This window comes from Musa acuminata, chromosome BXJ3-9, assembly GCF_036884655.1.
Source record: "Musa acuminata AAA Group cultivar baxijiao chromosome BXJ3-9, Cavendish_Baxijiao_AAA, whole genome shotgun sequence".
Lineage (NCBI taxonomy): Eukaryota > Viridiplantae > Streptophyta > Magnoliopsida > Zingiberales > Musaceae > Musa > Musa acuminata.
The window spans coordinates 4868777-4891176 of NC_088357.1; the positions used below are offsets into that span (position 1 = coordinate 4868777).

The 22400-nt window shown below is 34.5% G+C and overlaps 2 protein-coding genes across 5 annotated transcripts; both read left to right on the forward strand.

Annotated features, from left to right (window-relative positions):
• The first annotated feature begins 1856 nt into the window (after positions 1-1856).
• On the forward strand, positions 1857-7933 carry LOC135649580 (plant UBX domain-containing protein 1-like). 2 transcript variants are annotated; one of them, XM_065168082.1, is made up of 8 exons: positions 1857-1995; positions 2560-2662; positions 2898-2966; positions 3231-3304; positions 4373-4502; positions 6180-6284; positions 7258-7485; positions 7707-7933. In XM_065168082.1, the coding sequence occupies exons 1-7, from the start codon at positions 1975-1977 to the stop codon at positions 7470-7472; spliced, it is 717 nt and encodes a 238-aa protein (XP_065024154.1). In that variant the 5' UTR covers positions 1857-1974; the 3' UTR covers positions 7473-7485; positions 7707-7933. The 2 variants fall into 2 exon arrangements, with proteins under 2 accessions (XP_065024154.1, XP_065024155.1); XM_065168083.1 differs by having other exon boundaries at positions 7736-7933.
• Positions 7934-8737: 804 nt separating this feature from the next.
• Positions 8738-20855, forward strand: LOC135649579 (glucose-6-phosphate 1-dehydrogenase, cytoplasmic isoform-like). 3 transcript variants are annotated; one of them, XM_065168081.1, is made up of 17 exons: positions 8738-9284; positions 10013-10249; positions 11408-11493; positions 13866-13926; positions 14011-14197; positions 15921-16078; positions 16205-16273; positions 17184-17242; positions 17787-17823; positions 17946-18017; positions 18208-18355; positions 18722-18817; positions 19106-19176; positions 19617-19732; positions 20370-20415; positions 20495-20634; positions 20739-20855. In XM_065168081.1, the coding sequence occupies exons 2-17, from the start codon at positions 10055-10057 to the stop codon at positions 20797-20799; spliced, it is 1602 nt and encodes a 533-aa protein (XP_065024153.1). In that variant the 5' UTR covers positions 8738-9284; positions 10013-10054; the 3' UTR covers positions 20800-20855. The 3 variants fall into 3 exon arrangements, with proteins under 3 accessions (XP_065024153.1, XP_065024150.1, XP_065024152.1); XM_065168078.1 differs by lacking the exon at positions 8738-9284 and adding an exon at positions 9349-9753; XM_065168080.1 differs by lacking the exon at positions 8738-9284 and adding an exon at positions 9352-9753 and having other exon boundaries at positions 20495-20855.
• Positions 20856-22400: the final 1545 nt, after the last annotated feature.

Below are 22400 nucleotides of genomic sequence, written 5' to 3' on the forward strand. Positions count from 1 at the left end.
TGGTAAGCTTGTTATCTCTCCTACCATCCCTCGCCTCCTCCTCTTTCGCCTCCTTCTCATGGTTTATCTAATTAGTTATTACACTCAAATTATACTCATTCACAAAAGAAATAAAAAATATATTATATTATATATTATATTTATTTTTAAAATTTTAATTTTTTAAATATATATATATATATATATCAATTTTAATATAAAATCGTCCTAACTTATCCAAAAAAATGTTACACTTGATTTATACTTTATTCACATAATAAAATAAAAATATATTATTTATATATATAATTATCCTTGGTCTATGAATTGTGTCCTACTAGTTCTAGAAAAAGTTTAGATTGATTTAGTAAAATTTAACTCGAGTTATACTCAATGATAATTATTTTTAAAAAATAATTTCTTAAATGAACATTGATACTGCCCATGTTTACGGGCTAATACTTCATTTAAAATTTTAATTATTTTTAATTTTATAAAAAAAATAAAAAAATGATGCTAAATATCTTATAATAATATGAAAATAATTTTAGAGAAGTTTGGATTAATTTGTTGTAAATTAACTGAGTGAATCTCACCCTAATAGTTCTAAAGAAGTTTAGATAGATTTGATGAAATTTCTAGTTACACTCAATCACCAAAAATATCATATTTAAAAATTTATTCATCATAAAATCATAAGAAATTAAAAAAAATCTTATAATCATATACTAGTAATTTTGGATAAGTTTGAATTGATTTGTTGAAATTATTTTGGTTATACCTAGTTGAACTCGAGTTATACTCGTTTACATGTTAGCAAAATTCAACATGATCTATTAAGTTTTGACCCTAACAATCCTTTGATTATATTGAATCAGCCTTTGAATCCATTTTTTCGAAAGTGGATGTAAGTCATTTGATTGAACCACTATACATCATGGTGTTTCTTGAATGTGTGAGTGTTTAATTTTCTGAACCATTTCTCTACTTAGCTGCGAATCGTTCGGTTTTCATCTTCCTATTATTGACTATCTTTACTCGAGCTATTTTAGCTAAGTCATCATTCGTCGAATCGAAATATCTATACATTTACGAAATCGATTTCAAACTTAAGAGTTTTAATCCGCTGCACTAATTCACCCCCCTCTTAGTGTTGCTCCGATCCTAACAATCCTTTGATCGTATTGAATCAGCCCTTAAATCTATGTCTCCAGATAATCCGATTCAATGGTATTATTGAGACTTTTTAGAAAAGAGACATCCCTTTATAAAAATTAAACATGAGGCATCGTTTGCTAAAAGTTTAATACTAAAATTTTTTCTAATAAATTAGTATATATATATATATATATATATATATACCCAAGAAGTTCCCTTTTGAACGAGGCACTAATTTCTTAAAAGGGAAAATTTATGAAAAAAATAAAACATAAAAAAAGAGAACACCATAAAACGAAAAGAAAAAAAAAGCAAAAATCAAACATCTATATTCCTCATGATCAGTGATTGTACTTAAAACTTTAAAATTAACGCATATATATTTATGTAAAATATAAATACATCATGATTAATTTCCTATATATAACTATTATTTGATAATAAATTAAAATTTTAAAATGACATTAGTATAATTTAAAATATTATAATCAGAACCTTAGAAGTATATAGGTATTTATTATTATTATTTCTTTGCTACTCGAACAGAACACGTTATTTTTGGACTTGAAAAACGATGGATATGTAAACATGAAGAAGAATGGACGAACGAAAGTATAGAACAAGAGCCAGACGTCACCCATCGATATACCCATCAAATAACTTACTGCGGGGTCCACTGCTATCCCGAGGTACGTGAGACGGCAACAAAAGCCTGGTACAGGAAAGAATTTTTTCTTTTGTTGGAGCACTTCCGCACCCATTCCACCTCGATCAAAATATACTGGATGGTCTCTTTCCCTTTCTTTTCTCCCGCTCCGATTGGGAATTAAGATCTCCATGGACGCAGAAGAACCAAAGGTATTCTTTCCCTCCCGTCTCTTTCACCTATCTCGGTTCGAGTCTCCATCTATTGTCACTCGTGCTTGTCGTGTGTGCGATGCCTTTACCCCGCGCATCAGTCCTAGGGTTTTCTGTTGCTGGGAATGATGCGGACGATTGCTTCAGTTGTCACGATATCTATGGGGATTTTCTCAGTAAACTCACGAAGTTAAGCGATCGATTATATTAAAGAAAGCATGGATGAGCTGATACTTGAGTAATTTGCATTCGTTGTATGTAACTAGTACGAGGATGAGTCTTGATCTGCATTGCGTATAACAGTTTATAGGTGTAGATAACTAACGTGACAAGAGATGTTTGTGTTTGTGCTTTATCTAACCAGAGAAGGCGTTGCCGAGCCTTCTCTGTGTAGTTAAGGTGGTGGAACTGACTTTTGGGAGTTGGATTTTGTTTTCCTCCTTGGATTTACGTCAAAAGAATTTTCCGTGTTATGGATTAATATCTGATATGTTGACATGTTGGTGTGACTGTATATGGCTCCAATCTTATTTAATCCACACAATTCGTGTCAAATGTTTTCAGGCTAAGCTCTTAGCTGTGCAGAAGGAACTTGGTCATGAAATTCGTGTTTTCACTAACACAACAGCCTCTGAAAAACCGGACGATGTTTCTGCTTCGGCTACAGGTTTTTATCTTTGAATTATATCATATACTACCATCCTCTTTGTTCCTGTTTATTCTTTTTTCACATGTTGTTATATTCTAATATGGAAAGAACCTAGTAGAGGTTCTTGTTCATGATTGATATACTTAAAATTTTCCCATATGTAATACTTTTATTTGGCTTAAGGTTAGCCAGGCTATCCAGAGTTGTGTTTTTTCTCTTCACATGATTAATTAACTGCTTATGCTATGTGCAGAGGAGCCAGATGACTTTTATGATTTTACACCTGAGGATTATTATCAAATAATGTCTGAAAAAATTGGAGGTAATATTGACAATGTTAGATTAAATGATTTGCATTTGGAACTGAGTTCTGTGTGGTGGTAGTTATATTTTGAGGTTTTAGTTCTCACTATCCATGGAAAACGATGCATTATTATGTTGTCCAAGCCCCTTACACCATGACCTGGAACATTTCAAGTAAAGTTCAGCTGAGCACTCTTCATTCCATGGAAAACATTTCAAGTATTATACTATATAATACTTTTGAACTTTTTTTTTAATATTGTTATACTGAAATCCTGAACAGCACAATCACAAGTTCTCAAGACCCGTAAAATACGGGAGGCGGAAGCAGCAGTCCGTAGAGCAAGAATAACCAAGGTACATAATCTAACTGGATTTGTCCTCCGTTCAAGATTCTTACTTAGATGACATGGGATTCAGCTTATCTTTCTCCTTTGCTACTTTAATTAAAGATGCTTGGCCATTTGTCTCTATGAGTGAATGGGGGAAGGAGGGAGGGAGGATTTTATGTTGCTAGTAATTAATTCCCTTTTTTAATCTTTTGTAATGATCATTTTGTCATCATTTAGATTCTCTCCCATTCTTGTTTTTGTATATTGTTTTGTGTTGGGGGGAGAGAGAGAGAGAGTCAAGTATATTGTTTTTGTTTCTTCCGCTGACATGGAATAGAAATTCAGTCAAGTTCCTTTGGAGTTGAAGTTGACATCAATTGGAAGAGGAGCTAAGAAGCTATTGTTGAGTTAATACATGAATCCTGTAATGGAGAGTAAATGTCTAGTTCTAATCTATATACAGACTGTGTGGCTGGCTAGATTGTTTGGCTGGAGGAGTCTTGAATGGGCTCATATTCCACCTAAATCGTGGCTAGGAAGGAATAGCAAAAAATTATGCAATTATCTTAGCTAAATTAATTGTTTAGTGATAGATAAAATCTTAAGGTCCCTGACTGGTTTGATCGGAAACTTTTCCTATGAAAGAGGAGATGACATGCTAGTTAATTTCTCTGAAATAAAAATGACATGTGCAACCTCTGTCCCTCTTACTGTCTCCTTTGTCAGTTTTTTGATATTTCTGTTTTCTTTCTTGGTGCGCATCTCCTTCTCCTCTCTCTCTCTCTCTCTATTGCTCTAGCAGTCCGGCTACTGTTTCCTTTTTAAAAGCAATATCAATTTAAGTGCTTATTTTTTATGGTATTTGTAGTTTTTCTGAAGGAGTTATAGCATGAGTTAACAAATTAAATAAAATGCTAAAACAAGAGAGGAGTCAATATAGCGTATTTTTGCAAGAGTTTTTAAGAAGCAGGTCTCATTGGTTGTGTACTAGCCCTTTCCCCCTGTTAGTATCTACTGTTGTGTTCCTTTCTTTGGAACATGGTCTCTGATTTCCGATTTCTATTTATTTTTTCTTCTCTAAATTTTCATGCAGGCTGTTATCAGGGTTCGCTTCCCTGATAACTATGTTCTAGAGGTAAAGTTTCAACCAGCAGAGAAAATTCAAAGTCTGATGGATCTTTTAACAAAAGTAGTTGCTCGACCGGATCTGCCATTTTATATATGTAAGTAATGAGCCTGTAACTGTATCTTTAAAAGCACAACATAGCATCAGTAAAATGTAATCCACAGATAGTTATATCAACAAAATTATCTTCTGTGGTAGTTTGCTGTAATTTGTCTAAATGCAAGTATTCCAAGTGGCTAATCTTAAAAGACATTAGATTTTTAAAGTAAAACATTTGATTATATACTCTAGTGAGGTAATTGACAAATGTGCATGGATATGATATGTCAAAGTTTGTGCCATTGATCTTATTCAAGGTTGTAAGATAGCCTGTTTGAACCTTAGTATATCCTCTACATACATCACTAGGCATTCTTGCATGTTTGATGGTTGACCACTTGTATAAGCATCATTCTTTTGGTCTCTTGTTCTCTGACCATTCCTATTGACTTCAGCATCAGATGTTGCTTGGGGCTTTCCTACTACCTGTTTGACAACTTTCCTGTTTTCTCATAGTGATGTGAGTGCCTGTCTAACAACATTCCCTGAATTTTATCCACATGGATGTTGGTCTTGTGTTAGTGTCTGCTACATATGTTGTGGTGCATAATGCGGTCATAAGTTAGAGGCATGCCATAGAGGATTGTACTCCATATATTGATTGTGAGTAAATGTGTTCCAATCCAACCATTGCATGGTAATTCCTGACAAGCATATAAGGTTGGATAAAACATTAGATGCGATACTTGATATTCTAAATAATATGCTCTAAAGCTGTTACCTCCAGCTTCTTCAACACAAAAAAAATGTTGCTTTATCCTCTTTTTAATATTAGTTGAAATTATCTTCAGTTGTATAAGCTAAGACTAAGACATATCAAGGTGATACTAGACAAAACACGAGAATTTTGAAAATGTTGTATAATTACAATGCACATAATTCCCCATCATGAAAGTGTGCCTGTTTTTGTCCTTCTTTTATCTTTCATAATCTTCAGAAACATCTTCCATTCTACAGTTGAAAACTCTTCTCTATATGCAAAATTCTTTGACTTGATTATTTGCTTTTATTCTTGACTTTGGTCATGTTTTTCAGTATACATGCATTTCCTTTTTAAATCAGATTGCTTTATCTGATGATTTGCAAGGTTGAAATATGTCATCTTGTATCTATGTTGGGCTTGCATACCATGTGGATACATGGTGAATTCAATTTTTGGCCAGTGCCTGTGGCACAAAAGGAGCATGCCAATTGCTATCACCTGGTACATATAATGCCAAAGGGGTACTAGCATGTGTCTGTTCCATGAAATATTATTTTTTGTCTGTAAATATTCTTCTAAGGCTGTTTAGTTGGCACAAGCATGGTTTTTGCTAAACTGAATACTTGATTTCCCTAAAAAATAAGTTGCTATATGTATGATAATAATACATTTGTGGCCTAAATAATAACATGAACTTTAAAATTAATTAATACACCCTTCAGACAGCTGTGGTAATCATTTTCTTTAATTGGGAGTTCTATCCCCATCATCCAATTTTTTTCTTTAAGTTATCTATGATTTCCTCTATGGAAAATGAGGTATATATCATGCATTTTGTTATCATTCTTAGAAATGTTACCATTTAATTTTTCGTAAAGGTGGTGTAAAATAAGAGTTTTTATTTGTAACATTAAGAGGCTAATGAAACTAATGTCATGCATGTGAATAATTCTCTAACAAATTTTGTTTCAGATACCACTCCTCCAAAGGAGCGAATCAAAGACACATCAAAGGACTTCTACTCGGCTGGTTTTGCTCCTGGGGCTATCGTTTACTTTTCTTATGATTGGCCAAAAGGTTTATTTACTTAAATTATATGCTAGGTTGATTTGGTGATTCATCAATTATTGCAATATTTTGAGAAGAGAGCTACTAACTGGTAGTTGTTTTACTATGTACAATCCAATGGTTGAATAAAACTACGATATGTTTCTTGATAGTGGCACTGCCTGGTGACTTTCTGTGTGTTACACAGTGTGCTTTTTCTGTCTACAAAATCTAAATAGTTACTGCTGAATTTATCTCTTCTGCCATTTGGATGAGACCTTTTCTCAATTTGTTTATTGCTACTCATAATATAAAATCTAAAGTGTTGCACATTTGTTTCTGAAAAGATGCACTCAAAACTTCATATCAGAATAAACTGAACCTTTTGAAATATATAGTCATTGTCTTTGGGTTTTTGTTTTGTAAATTAACTGTTATGTTTCTAAAAAGACAATTTTAAGATGGGCCTGCAACAGAGAAGTTGTATGATTGTAAGAAATTAGCCTATTTAATGAGTACTCAAATAATTTGTCTTGGTTGTACAAGAATTTCTTACATAACTGGAACTCCGAAGTGCTGATTTATTTTCTAAAATTTTTCAGGTTAAATTGCAAATCTCATTGTTATGTTAACTATCTGTCTTATTTGACATTATTGTCCACATTGAATTTCATAATTTCACTAGGTTGATAATGAACCACAAATTCATATACTAAAGAAATTTGTTGCTTGGGACATTCCTTTATGATCTCCTTTTTACTACGTTATTAAGTACGCCACCATGACTTCTGTTACTGGCACAGAATTATAGGAAAGAAAATTTCCACTTTTTCCTAGTTGCCTGTATAGAACATGCTTGACATATTTAAATTTAAATTTTCTAGTGCACTAATGTAGTTCAACGATCTGCAAAGCCTGTTTCTGTGAAACTTTTACGATGTGTTTTGATATTATGGTGTGGCTTGTTGATGTTAAGAAGTAGTATCTTGGATTTTGGTTGCAGATTCAGTGTATGATAATGCAGTTGCAAAGGAGGGGCCATATCTTCGTGATGATATTCTATCCTTGAATGGATTGGATTTGAGTGCCGAACAAGTGGAGGATCCTGTTCATCCTGAACAAGAGCCAAAACCAAAACCGCCCGAGGTTGCATCTCCTCTTCCTGATCCTAAGCCAGCTGCAAAGAAGCCAACCAAGCCTAAATGGCTTAAACTGTGAAATGTCTCTATAGGTAATTTTCTGCCTTCATTTTCTTGTTTGTTAAACAAACCAAAATCTGCACCAATGAGACTTCAGATGTTGTGATTTCTCTTCAAGAAAAAGATCCATTATTGAAATTTGCACGTATTGAATTCTATGGCTCCAGTATTTTTTTTGGTTCTCTTGTTTGTTCATTTGCATTCTGATGGCTTTCTTTCCGATGGCAAAATTATAACTACAATTGTCAACTAGGTGCTGGCAAAATTTTCTTGTGATATTAGGTACTGGCGGCATGAAAACTCCAGGGCGCTTTGTCATGGATTCCCATCTAAGCCTAGCACTTTGGTTCTTTACCGTCAACAATCAGAGGTGGGGAGTAACTTGTAAAGATGATCTTGCACTTTGATAAATCAGTATCTTGTACATTGTTCAAATATAACTACTAACTGTTTCTGGTGAAAATGCTTCTCTTTGGTTCACAGTTCCCTTCCTTTATGGGAAACTCTTCTTATCAAAGCTTTTGCAGGAAAAGCTAATCTTTCAAGAAATGCCCCACTATAAGCGAAAACAGCAAAGGTAAGACCCACGCTCCCCACTGGTATCACTTTTATGTGATTTCTTATTTGCAATGGCAGATGAGACTGTGTGGTGATCAAGATTTAAAGTCGTTGCTTTAGGGTTGAGTTTAATTAAGGGTTTGTCATAGGTGGTTCGGTGGTCAAAAGAACAATAGTAGGTGCAGTCCATAATTCTATATATTATTTTTAGCCGACAAGTTAATTTTATTAAAAAATCATAATATTTACACAAATAAAACCTTCGAGTGAGGTTGACATGATCTCATTTGTGAGCGGCATATGCCGTGGAATCTACAGACATCGGTGGTACATGTGATAAGACTCGATAACTCGGTCGAGCGAGAGTTTGGTGGAGTTCGAGTTGGTACCCATATACTTAGTATATTTTATTTTATTTATTTAACCGTTTCAATTATAATTTGAAATAAATCTGAATCCAATTTGAAATCGAACATGAAACCAACGGGATCTGAAAACACTCGACCTGCCCTAATTACCATCCATAATAAATAAGAAATATATATTTTTTTAACCAACATGATAAACAAGAATAAGAAGGCCCCAAAATTGTGGAAGCCAGCCTGTGGAAGCGGAGAAGTTTGCAATATCTACGTAGCCAACTTGTATTTTGCTAGCATATCCCACTGAAATGTTGATTCCTTCAAACTTTCAAGTTTGTATGCATACTGAGCCAGAACGGTGTTGGGGAAGGCAGCCAATGGTGAAAACGAAAACGGTGGTCTGAAGTTGCAGCACGGAAATTGATGACTACGGCCTCATTCCATTGATCGGAGACGTGCTGCCATTATTTGCACTATTGCTTGTTCTTTCTTGTGCTTGTTGTGAACATGGGGCACCTCCTATTTATCTGAACAATACAGGCGTTGGTAACGGTTAGTGTTTCCTCTCCCAATTAACGATCCAAAGCAACACAATAATTAATAAAACCCAGAGGAGTAAGCGAAGTGGCTGTACTTCAAAGAGCTACGTCTCGTTTGTACTCTCTTGATGGACGAAATCCAACGATCCATGCGCTGCCAACTCATCGCGTAAAACTCCCCGTAATATTTTCTGCATTTTTTTTCTCCTCCTTTTCTTTTCAACATATCGCGCCGCTACTTCGAAACCGGCGGTTGGATGGGGGGAGAGAGAGAGACGGCGACCGAAGAGGGAGAGCTTACCTGCGAGCATAAAAAGGAGAGAGATCCCCAATGCCTCCGTCGCCATCAGCAAGATCGCTCGCCGCTTGATAGTTACGGTTTCGCTCTCTGCTCTCTGCTCTCTTTCTTCCAGCGATTTCTACTGCTAATTCTTGTTCTTTCTTTGTATGCCATGGACTTGGTCTTGTCCGAAATTATCGAATCTATTCCTTCTCTCCTCCTATCGTATTCTCGGCCTTAGTCGATCGCATAGGTTGGAGAAGTAGACGGGCGTAAGTGGGTGGCGATTAAAATTCTTTTGGTAGAAATACTCTTTCTTGACTACAGATGCAATCAAAATGCTTTACAGAGGTCAAGTGGTTTGCGTGCTATGTTGGCTCAGTGGCTCTGTAATGCTTGGTTCATGCAGCACATATGCATGCTAGATAGACTCTATATGCTATGCAGCGCACTAAATGGCATCGCAGTATAACAGCATAGGGTTCTTACCGGTGATAACACACGGTGATTATTGATTATCATTCAGACACCCTCACACGGTTCATGTATCTAAGAGTCAAGGTTCTGCCCCTCGATTCAACAAAGTTCCTCCGGTTTCATGCATCTTTGAGAAAATTGGTTTTAGTATTTTGTTTTATATGTTGTTATAGTGTCATGTCAGTAGATAAATAATCACTAATGCATTCTTCTTTGCATCTCAATTTCTGCCTTTTTGTGGTTAGCCTTTTCCTCCCACAGTCTCTTTAAGAGAGATATTTGTGTGATGAAATCCGATCCATCCTCAATGTGTGAATGATCATTTCTCTATCTAATTATGCAGTTTTTATCTACAAAGGATAAGATCATCATACTGTGGTCAGCCATGTCAACTGTATCGGATGCATTTCTGAGAAATGACTCCTTCAGAAGTAACAGTTTGAGGAGTGAATCTTTTTCAGAAGAGAAAGACACGGGTATTGTACAGGAGGTTGGTTGCTTATCCATAATTGTGCTGGGTGCTTCAGGTGATCTTGCCAAGAAGAAAACATTTCCTGCGCTCTTTCACCTTTTTAAACAGGTTCATGTCGCGTATCTGTCCTGGAACTTTGTCATTTATAACTTGATGTGTTAGAGTTCATTATTCAGATTAACTGTGTAGTTTCCTTTGCTGACTAATATGTATAAGGACCTCCTTATAACTATATTTTGTTGGCAGAAATTTACTTAAAAACCACCCTGTTTTGTAATTGCACTAAGATGTTTAATGTTCGCTTAATCTTGATCAATGCTTTATTGGCTCATGTCAGAAGTATATTAATGTCTTGATTTTATCAAAATTATGGTTGATGTCTAAGCAAAAGGCTACTGTTTAGGATGTTAAAAATATGATAGCTTAGATTCTTGAATAACATGAGTTTTTTCCTATTTATAATGTGATGCATGAGACAAGGAGAAACTATGAGTCTTCTGTCCTTGATCATTTTTTGGCCATTGTCAAATAATATATGCACAATATTTTTTCTTTTATGTTTTCTAATTACTGTACTGATGATAATCTGTCCATTTTACCTTGTCAATTACTGTACAAACATAAAAGAAAAAATATTGTGCATATATTATTTGACAATGGCCATTGTCAAATAATATATACACTTACCTTTTAATTTGGTTTCTCGGCCAATATATTTTTCTTGTTTATCTTTTTTTTTGTCTATTGCCATGATGGAAAATTCAGTAACAAAAGTGTCGAGACTGAATATGAGGTGGCTGCTGGATCCCCATTTACTGGCATTCTGCCATTTCATGAATAATTCTATATTGAAGATAGTTTGAAGATTTTGTTTAGTTATTGATTGGTTTTATTATCCCATGCATGTCTTAGTTGGTGAATAGTCTCTTTATGTTTTTGTTTATCTCTAGACTCATTTTTAATGTGTCTTAAAACTTGGGTTCATGCATCCTATTACACATTTAAAATTACATGTTAAAAAATGTTAGATAATGTCTGATTATTTATGGACCATTTTTTCAACTTTTTATGTTAATCAATTAATCACGTGAAATTTTTCCTGGGACATGTAAGCATGCTAATTTCACGTTTTTCGGTTATAACATCTGAGCTTTCTTTTCTTTGTGATATATGGTTTATATAATTGACATTTCTTTTGAGTAAACAAATTATATAATAGATGTAATTACTCCACTAAAGTTCTTATATTAACTGAGACATAAATAGGGATTCTTACAAGAGAATGATGTGCACATTTTTGGTTATGCCCGGTCAAAGCTATCAGATGAGGATTTAAGAGAACGCATATGTGGGTAAGATTTTGTTGTTTCCATAAAGCTTCTTGATTGCTAATGAGCTTCTTCAATAATATTGGCCTTATCTACTTTGTGAATTGTGAAATATCATCTTGGGCATTCTATTTTGCATTAATTATTGTCTGAGATTTTGATTGTGCATCGGAGATTTTTTTATGTAATGTATATAATTTTGGATATTGAAACAAGTTGCTAACTCATGTATGAAAGGAAAAGAAAAGTTCCCAGAGAATATTGTCCATCATGACAAAGGGTTGAATCTTTTACTTGAATGATCTTTAATTTCTTTTAGCAGGACGAAGGATCAAATATGTCAGAGATTTCTAGTATGACAAACTGGAAATGTTATCTCCTGGTATAGGCTAATTATGTTATCTGGCTGATCCAGCTGTCATCACCTGATATATCTTGGTAGTTCACTCCCCAGGATTTGTTGTATTCTGCAACTATGATAAAGTTGGAAGGTTGATAGGATTTGATGGGGCTAATTGTGGTTACCATTTTTGTTTGGGTTCTAGTGAGGTCTACTTTCTTTGTGAGTGCTTCCACCCTCATCCTCTTTTCCTTAAAGAAGAAGATAAAAAATAGTTCAATTATCATGCCAAAAAGGATCTTAACATGGCACGGCACGAACAATCTGAAGCCACATGAATTAAAATTGGAGAAGTATGTTGTGTGATAAATCCAGGTACTGGTTTTTTAAGGCAAAGTTTTGGAACATGAAAATGAAAGCATTAACTTGAAAGGTTGAAAAAATAAAAGTAAAAAATCTTTTCTAAGTGGTGGGTTCAGAAGTGGCCAATTAAAATGTTAAAATTTTGGGATGTGTACATAAACCTATATACTAGGCCAACATTTCGTGCATACACAATCAATTATGTGAGTGAATGTACCGTGAATATCATTGAAAAGGTTGTGCTGCCCACTAGAAAACAGATTTTACTTGTAGTTGCCTATTCATAGCATCAATCATGTTCCGATATCCTATAGTGGCGAGTGCAGTGACATAATTCACCATTATTGCTGGACTGGCTTCTTCATTTCCACCTGTGGGAGTATTTCAGAAGTGAAAATGGCCTATAGAGTGTATATTAAATGCAGTAGGTTATTGCCACTTGCATCTTCATTGCTATAGTGAATGATCGTATTCTTTTTAGCTTATTGGAAAGTGTTTTAACTTCATTTTACTGGAAATGTTCCATTATCCACTTGCTCTATATTGTTCAATGACTTTCAGTTCTCTCCTCATCCACCACTTTTGCTGCTGAAATCAGTGAGCTTATGCTCAGCCCCTTTTTCTTAAAGAATAAAACAAAATATTGTTTATTGTCATGGGCAAAAAAATCTTTACATGGCACGACAGGAACAATCTGAAGCCACATTAACAACACTCAATTTTCTTCATTACATATTTTACCCTATGGGAGTTCATGTTTGCAAAGTTCATAAGACTCAAAGGATATATAAACATAGGAAACTTTGCAGGTTGATAAATGCAAGCACGAGAGTTTCGATTGCATTTATGCAAAAAATTGAGTGCCACAAAAATCCATCAATGAGATATGATGGAACTTAGTTTGACTGGTGATATTGCAGCTGACAAAGCTCAATGGTGGGAAAAGATTTATGCAGCTAAAATGGTTGGGACCCCAGACATTGTAATTATTGTTGTTGAATTAGAAATCAGCATATGTAAACTTCTATACTTTAACAACTTGTGATGATATATTGATGTTTGTTACATGTGAAAACATATTATGAATCAGCAAGTGAACTAAGATGAGGGTTAAATTAGATAAACTGATTAAGCATTAATGGTGCTAGGAAAGGTATTGGAAGGTCTAAGAAAAGTTTATTAGAAAAAAATAAAAAAGATATGTGAGAGCGTTTATTGAACTAGTGATATTGCCCTCAACAAAGCAAAATGGCAGGAAAAAAAGACTAATATAGCTGAACAAATAGTTGGGACCTTATAATTTGTTGTCATAGTAGCAAGTGAATCATGATTTTTCACTATTGATGATGAAAAAGCTAGTCTACAGGATAGATGAAGATGTATAGTGCTTTCTATGGTTAAACTGAGGCTGCTCAAGAGGGTCGACTCCAAGCACAGCATAGGGATGTGTTGCATGTTTTAACTGATTACATTCAAGTCTTCGAATAAGCCTCAGACAAAAAAATGGTAGTACTCCGTATAAACAGACTTCTGCTTCCTTTTTGCAAAGACTTTTCTGTTCAATGTTCAGTTAGGGAAAAATGAGCAGTGGAAGAAAATTAAGCACTTGCAGTATTACAGTGAAGATTCTAACATTAATTTCTTTCTACAAGGAAGTTTATAATAGAAATTAAATTTTGTTAATGCTATTCAGATACCTTGGGCAGGCTGCTTCAACTGAGCCAACAGAGGTTCTATCAAGGTTCTTGCAATTGGTAGATTGACTCTATCTCTTCGATCTCTCTTATTCTCTGAACTTTTGAGTACAGGAAATGTAAAATTTTATTGTTACTTTGCAGATTCAATATGTTAGTGGTTCATATGACAGTGAGGGTGGTTTTCAACTATTAAATAAGCAAATTTCTGAGCATGAGATATCAAAACGAAGTGAGCCAGGAACCTCCCGCAGGCTATTTTACCTGGCACTTCCTCCATCAGTTTACCCTTCTGTCTGCAAAATGATAAGAAGATACTGCATGAACCAATGTAAGCTTCCCATAAATTTGATAATTTGATAAACAGGTTTGCCAATATAAAATGGTGATAAGATGCACTTCTTGTAGAATTTAGCATCTGTATTTACCATCTGAATTCGAATATTTCATGCTTACTATTATGTAGATTAATGATTGATATAATTTTAGGCTATTTTACCTGGCACTTCCTCCTTCTGTTAACCCTTCTGTCTGCAAAATGATAAGAAGATACTGCATGAACCAATTGTAAGCTTCCCATAAATTTGATAATTTGATAAACAGGTTTGCCAATATAAAATGGTGATAAGATGCACTTTTCGTAGAATTTAGCATCTGTTTTACCATCTGAATTCAAATATTTCATGCTTACTATTATGTAGATTAATGATTGATATAATTTTTTCTTCTTTCTTATTATTGCCACTGAAATGGATAAATAGTAATTGAAGAAACCATTGGGATCATCAGGTTTGTTGATGACAAGTTTGACTTACTGCTTGTTATAAGCATTCATTTGGATAAAAGTATGCTTCACCGGTAAAATCAATTTCTATATGAGAACATGCCGTACACCAATGGGTATATTTGTGGACGTTTATGTTTGCCATGTCATTTGAATTTGTAAACTTTATTTATATTATTGATGACAGGTCTTTTAATTTATTCTTTCCTAGATACTTTACTATGGTTAGTAGGTTAGCAAAAAGTTTTTAGAGTCAATTTAGCACATATGTGAAGAATTTTTTTTTTTCTTTTGATGATTTTATAAACAATTATTTCTTTCTCTGCCACATTAGAGAGAGTGTGCATTTGTGTTTAACTTTTCATATTATTTCCATTTTATGTCTGTTCCCCTTTCTTCTTACTACACTTAGTTCACAATCTTAACATAATAAGTGGGTAATTTTCTGCCTTTGCTTTAAAAAAACCATCACTGTATATTAGGATTGAAGAGCGAACCACTGTATAGGTTTTAGCAAAGGTCTGGAGAGTTCTATGAAGCTTCATTAATTCTTGTCTCACTACACTTAGAATGGTCATGGTCACTCTGAGAACAATTAAATCTTGGTTCTGATAAGTGTTACTAGATGTTTTTAGGCTTTTAGCTTACACATTGTGTAGCACAAAATCTTAATAAAGAAAATATGATTCAGAAACTGTTTTCAGATAAGTTTGATCTTATCAGAGGTTTTGTCTTCTTTTTGCACACTTGGAATTGCAATAACATTGATAATTTACTGCTTAGTTTTTATCCTATGAATGATATAGTTTTAAAAAACATGGGTAAATTCATGAGCGACAAGGATCTATCATGCATACTTACTGTTACAAGAATCACTGTACCACTCTGTCCTTTGCATTTAAAACATATAATTCTCTTTCAAATTTGCCTTCTGGTGCACTATCTAAACTTAGATTCTTACCTCCTTTTCCATTTTTCTTGTAGATACGAAGTTAAATCTTATCACATCACTTTGGAGGTTGCACTGTTGATGCTTACATTCACAAATTGAAGTTAGCATTTTTGGCAGCCTAGATTTGTAGATTCTGTATGATCTTATGTTATCGTTTCATGTTTCATTTTTAAGAAAACTGCTTGTTATACAAAAATATTCATCCTTTGCTATGTGATTATGTCCAAAGTTATTTCTTGCTGTCATTATAATGTCTCATATTCTTTTATCTGATATGAAGCTACACCTTTCCTCGTTCTTTAAACTGATACTTCTCAGCTGATCTTGGTGGGTGGACACGCATTGTGGTTGAGAAACCTTTTGGAAAGGACTTGAAAACTGCAGAAGATTTAAGTTCTCAGCTTGGAGAACTATTTGATGAAAAAGAGCTTTACAGAATTGATCACTACTTGGGAAAGGAGTTGGTTCAGAACTTGGTAATAATGTGTAACTGGAACTTATATTTACTTTCGAAAGGAAAACTGAAGGGAAGACACCCCACAATCTTCTTTGAAATTTCTATTTTCATTTAATTATCTTCCTATCTCTGTTTGAATTTACAGCTGGTGCTACGTTTTGCAAACCGCCTCTTTTTGCCCCTTTGGAATCGAGATAACATTGACAATATACAGGTAATTTTTGTATTACAGTAGAAACATGGTTAAATCCATGATCCATGAGGATAACTTAGAATTCTGTCATGCATAGTATTGCAAACAGGTACCTTTGTTCTGAGCTTTTCATCAGGAGCATTGCAGACACCAAATATTTAATTTTCAGTAATTCAGTCCGAAACCTTTACCTGCCTGGTCGGACCAGTATGGGTCTGGTACTTATCACCATACTGACACATGGTATGCTGGTGTATTGGTTGGCGAGGATCAAACAGGAAGAGGGTTAGGGGAGAGGAGGAGGAGGAGGATGGGGGAAGAGGAGGGTCATCCAAACGGCTGTCAACAGCAGTCGAAATTAAATATAAAAAAAACAGTTCGAAACTGGATCAGGCAAAATTATTTGATCCAGTTGTCGGATCCTGATTGGATCAATGCTGATAAATACTGATCAATACACAAATCCAACTGGTTTTTTGAAATCACTATTTCTCATTTTGCCTTTTGATGTGATCATTTGGAGGGTGAGCCATTAGTACCATGATTAAGTTTTTTTTATACAATGACTATTTATTTTCTTTTCTTATCCTATCTTTTCTAAAAGCTCCACGACCATTATTTCAACTTCTTCAACTCAGTGGCACTAGCTTTTGGATGTGTTGTTTTCTAAATCCTTACTGTTTAAATCACTTTTGTATTTTGGTTAAGTGCATATAAAAGGCACTTCATGTACTCGATATTATTTTATGGTGACGCAGTCATTGTATTTCATGAGTTTGAGAGGTGTTGCCATTGTTCTTGCTTCTACCATAATGGTTTAACTTTTTGATATCACATAAAAAAATTATTTTTTAATGAAAAATATGTCAAAACTGGTTTGGCCTTGTAATCTACAATATTCTCATTTACAAGTCTATCTGTGATTCTACAGATTGTGTTCAGAGAGGACTTTGGAACTGAAGGACGAGGAGGATATTTTGATGAATACGGGTATGTCCATTATATATATTTTGCAAATTTGAAGGAAACATATCCTCTAAACTAAGAACCAAATCTTTCTCTTGGCATTGGGAACACTTTTGTTAACTTTAGCATTGCCGAGATTGTTGTTGAGTGAAGACACATGTTTATGGTGACAGGAAAACTCCAGAGATAATTTTGCATGTTTTTAAGTGAGATTATGCCTTGGAGTTCTTAGCAGTTATTTGTTTATTGAAGTGGGGCTCCAATTCCAACCTCCAACCTTTTTCCCTAAAATGATTTGAAATTTTGAAGTATAGAAAATTTCTCTGTAAATTGTTAAGATTGTTGGGGACCACACTTTTAACTTCCAAGGAGTCCATTATTTGCAATGCAAATAGCTGCTACTGCTAAAAAAAAGTGGGGTCAATATCTTGTTTATCTGTCTCTTGTTTTCTTCTGAAACTATTGGTCATGAACTATCATACTTGTAAATTTGTGGCGAATAATATTCGATTACACTATTTGGTAGATTAATTAAAAAATAAAGCTAACTTCATTCATTATTTTGCAGAATCATTCGTGATATCATTCAAAATCATTTGCTTCAGGTAATGGAAATTGGAAAATTAGAGATAGTTGATTGTTTAATCTAACAAACTGTTTGGTATAAGGTTTTTTATTTCATTGAATATATAATAATTGTTAAATAAGTTCTTATGTACTGATACAGGTACTTTGTTTGGTTGCCATGGAGAAACCCATTTCACTTTATCCTGAGCACATTCGGGATGAGAAAGTGAAGGTCATAACTGATTTTCTTTGGTGGAGAAAGCTTTGTCTTCATTTTATAGCATTTCTTGAACATGATCATTCTTAGCCATCCCACTCTGTAGTACAATGTATAAATTATGACGTTTTTTTTTTTGCCTCATCTATCCAAACTTTGTCACATGAGTATGGTACCTTTTTCTTACTTTTTCTGTTGCTATCAGGTTCTTCAATCAGTGATACCAATAAAACTTGAAGAGGTCGTACTTGGACAATATGAAGGCTACAAAGATGACCCAACAGTTTCTGACAGCTCAAACACCCCAACATTTGCAACTATTGTTTTTCACATATACAATGAAAGATGGGAAGGTTTAGTTTTCCTTTTGGTAGACCTGTCAATTATAATACTCAATGTGCACATATTTTTATTCCTTTTTATTGGTCATCTCTCCTTGCTGCAATACATAGAACAATAGAGAAAGGATTGTCATGTTGATCAGCCAACTTGTGTCATAGATATTGACAGTGGCATGATTTTGGCCTGTGCTAGCTGGCATTAGGAACATGTCAACTGGCACATCATGATATCATGTTGTGCTAGAAAAATATCAACATGTTCTCATTCTATGAGATGACTATCTTTGCCATGATGATATGTGGCAAAACAACTTTTGAACTGCCATTTTTATTGTGCTTTTATGAATTTCACTAACACTTTTAAATCATGCAATGCAGGTGTCCCTTTTATTCTCAAGGCCGGAAAAGCTTTAAATTCTAGAAAAGCAGAAATTCGTATTCAATTTAAAGATGTTCCTGGGGATATCTTTGAAAGTATGGCTTTTAAAATTTCAGTTAGACTCTTTATTTATTTGTCAACATTCTCTTTTAAAAGTTTTCTTTTGGTCAGTCTTGTCCTACCCATAATGATGAACAATGTCATGGATCTTGGATAGCAGTTCACTTTAGACGGTTTCTGGGAAATTATAAATTAAATAAACATAATAATGTTGATGCTTCTATGGTTCTACCTTAACTTCGTTTCTTGCCCACTTCGTAATTTCCTTTCCATTATCTACTTACAGAAACTTATTTCAATGTTTTCTTACTAAATGTGATAAGGTAAAAGGCACGGGAGAAATGAATTTGTCATTCGCCTGCAACCGTCAGAAGCCATGTATATGAAACTAACAGTAAGTTATTCATTGCTTAGAACTGTCAGAGAGGGTATGATATCATGTCATCATCAGTCTTGTAGTGTGTATGCCATCTAATGGAATGTGCATTTTAGTCATAGGCAACTTTTTGGTCTCTTGTTATATTATTTCAAGAGTTGTTAGACATCAGACTCCAGCCTTTGTGCCTGTCTGGCTGCATTCACCCTGTTGGTTGACTGTAAGAAGTTCAATAAATATACCATACGGTCATTTACAATAAAGATTCCATCCTTTGAGACCATTGCATGGTAGATAGGGAATTATATCATATTCCAGTGATTATCATCAGAATGTTGATATCATGCTAGGACTATTATGACTTATCTCCTGCTTTTGGAACCACTAAAATGTTTTTTTGCTATTGTATGTCCACGCTATAACGATTTAGCTTGTAATTTCTTTATCTTCTTCCACAGGTCAAGAAACCTGGACTGGAAATGTCAACCATACAGAGTGAACTAGATTTATCTTATGGGTTGAGGTATCAAGATGCCAACATCCCAGAGGCATATGAGCGATTAATCTTGGACACGTATGTTCAGTAACTTCTATTAACTAGTATTGGCTACCTTTTATACAGACTCGGACTATATTCACTATCTGTATCTTTATAGCTTGCCACATATTAAACATGATAGATAGTCTGGAAACTACAATGACCATCTGCTATAGTTTTGAAATGTCACTGAGAAACTTAATGGAGGCATAGGATTCCAAAATTGACCAGGATTACAGAGATGATTTTATTTCTTGGCTCTAAAACATGTCCTAGGAAGTTCAAATGCCAATCTCTATGACTACCGAGAATGTTTGATGTTTCCAGTGTATGATGTCTGAATTGATATGCTCAACCAACCAATAATATATGTATGCATACGAACTATGAATTTCTCATGTTTAGGGAATTCATCTATATACTGCAGCTTTTATTAAGTCTCAAAATTTAGCCTGATCTTGGCGTTTATTTGTTTTTTTTTTTCTTGTTAATTTGAACTTGTGATTTCCTGGTCACCTATTTTCCCTTCGCTATCTGTTATCATAGTCCTAAAATTGATTTCTCATTGCATTTAGAAATCCATAATTTTCTATATTTCTTGTTGAAATTTTTTATCTGCTCGGGAGTGGGTCTGTTCTACATCACCTAACTTGTTGAATATTCATTTTGACAGAATAAGGGGTGACCAGCAACATTTTGTGCGCAGAGATGAACTGAGGGTATCTACATGCATAATTAATCAACATTAAAAAAAAAAAAACTATGGTTTGGTTTTTACTGTATTGCTTGGGTTTATAGGTGGCATGGGAGATATTCACTCCTCTTTTAAACAGTATTGAAGAGGGGAAACTGAGGCCTATTATGTATAAACCAGGCAGCCGTGGTCCAGCAGAGGCAGATGAGTTACTTGCCAAAGTGGGATATGTGCAAACTCATGGGTACATATGGATACCAGCTACCTTATAACTTGCTTTGATAGTACTTATTAAGTGACTTCTTTTATGATTTATGCTTCACTAAAAGAGTATGTTTCCAATTGCAGTATATTTCCCATCATGTTTGTGAGCCTATGTATCTATGAGCACAGAGCTGTGAATGGCTGAATGCTTTGTGTCAGATAATATGGTTCTCTAATGAGTAGCAGTATTTCATGTTTTTCTTTCTTGTGCTTATTGTTGGATTCCACTATGTGCTCAAATTTTAAATAGATAAAGTTTCCTCTTGCCTTTTTGAAGTCCAATGTGCCATTGATGTGTCAATCGTGTTAGAATGAAACATATTGGTCTTAATCTGTCTGAAATATAGCAGACTTGCTGATTTACCCAAATGTCTCTTGGGCCATTGGATGCTTGTTGTGCTTCTCATCCTGCAACATAGGTCACAAGGTCTCATAAGATTACTTGAAAATATGCAGCCCGTATAAGATGGGGGGTGTTCGACAAACTTTCTCTATGGAAGAGAGGTGCTTTGTTGTCCAAGATAGGGGATGGTGGCAATGAATTTGATAAGTAGGATTTGCATAAAAATAATTGAAGGGATTAAAAACTTTTGTAGAGCCAAGGATTCGAGCATCTTAACCATTTTATTTTTGCAGCCCTACCACAATCTTCACATTGTGTGTTGACGCATTTGTTAGCGCTGCTTTATCTTATGTCTCATATATCTCAAGTTGATTGGGATCTTCATATCGATGTAACATCTGACTGTCCAAATTAAAATTATCAGAGCTCAATTATAAGTGGTGGATGTTGATCCATAGCCCAAAAGCAGAGGGACAATAATTCAAGCAGACTTGATTGAACTGTAGTGATTTGGAAAAGAAAAAAATTGTGGACTCAAAAAGGCTTGTACGTTGGATTTATCTGACACAAGTTGGGCAGATTTTGCATTACACATTAACATGACAGGCATCTGATACAGCTGATGTTTTGATTAAGCTTTTTTCTATCCCAAGTCCAGAGTGTGATCATATTGCACCTGAAGGAATTTGTTTTGCAATGTATTTTGTTTATGCATTGACTACCAGATAGAATAGGGATGAAGGATTTTTATCAAATTATTAATCTAAACTATCAGCTATGAGAATCATGTAGAACTAGACATTTTGTAGGAAGATTGATTTAGGTGAATAATTAAGGTGACTAATGTAGTTCATCAGGATTTTGTTCTAGTTATGTTGTCTCTCTTTTCTGTTCCCCTTATCTGTCCATCCAGCAAGTCTATTATGATTTGGTTTGGGATTATCAATCATTGGTGTTACCCAAGGGGGCATGGCTTATTTTTATCATAAATTTTTATTAATTGTGGTGACTGATACAGGTTTTTACAAAACATCTCTGTTGCATGAAGCAAGTGTTCTTTTTCGTTGACATACAATTGATGTGTTCCATCACAAATAGGTAAGTAAAATGCTAGCTAGCTATTAAAGCAGTAAATATGTCGGTAAAGCTATTCATATGTGCCGTGTGCGTCAATTTTTAGTCCCAAGTGTTTTTTCTGCTTATGTTAGTGCATTCAGGACCATACTTCTCATTGCGCCAATAATTGGCGATAAAGTTTCATATTGTTCTTTGACAAATATTGGTAAGGTAGAGTGTGACATCTGATTAGCTCTATCTTCATTCAAGGAGGGTGGTGAATGATCATATCTTCTGAGTGATAGCTCCTTTTGCCCTTTAATTATGATTGTGGTGGTCACAGGTGC

Bases quoted from the DNA above. Each gene is read 5' to 3' on its own strand.
- LOC135649580 (XM_065168082.1), top strand. From the start codon at position 1,975: ATGGACGCAGAAGAACCAAAG. The intron at 2,967-3,230 runs GTAATATTGACA...AATCCTGAACAG, and splicing joins AATGTCTGAAAAAATTGGAG to CACAATCACAAGTTCTCAAG. The intron at 6,285-7,257 runs GTTTATTTACTT...TTTTGGTTGCAG, and splicing joins TTCTTATGATTGGCCAAAAG to ATTCAGTGTATGATAATGCA.
- LOC135649579 (XM_065168078.1), top strand. The intron at 19,177-19,616 runs GTAAGTTATTCA...CTTCTTCCACAG, and splicing joins CCATGTATATGAAACTAACA to GTCAAGAAACCTGGACTGGA. The intron at 20,635-20,738 runs GTACATATGGAT...TTCCAATTGCAG, and splicing joins GGATATGTGCAAACTCATGG to TATATTTCCCATCATGTTTG.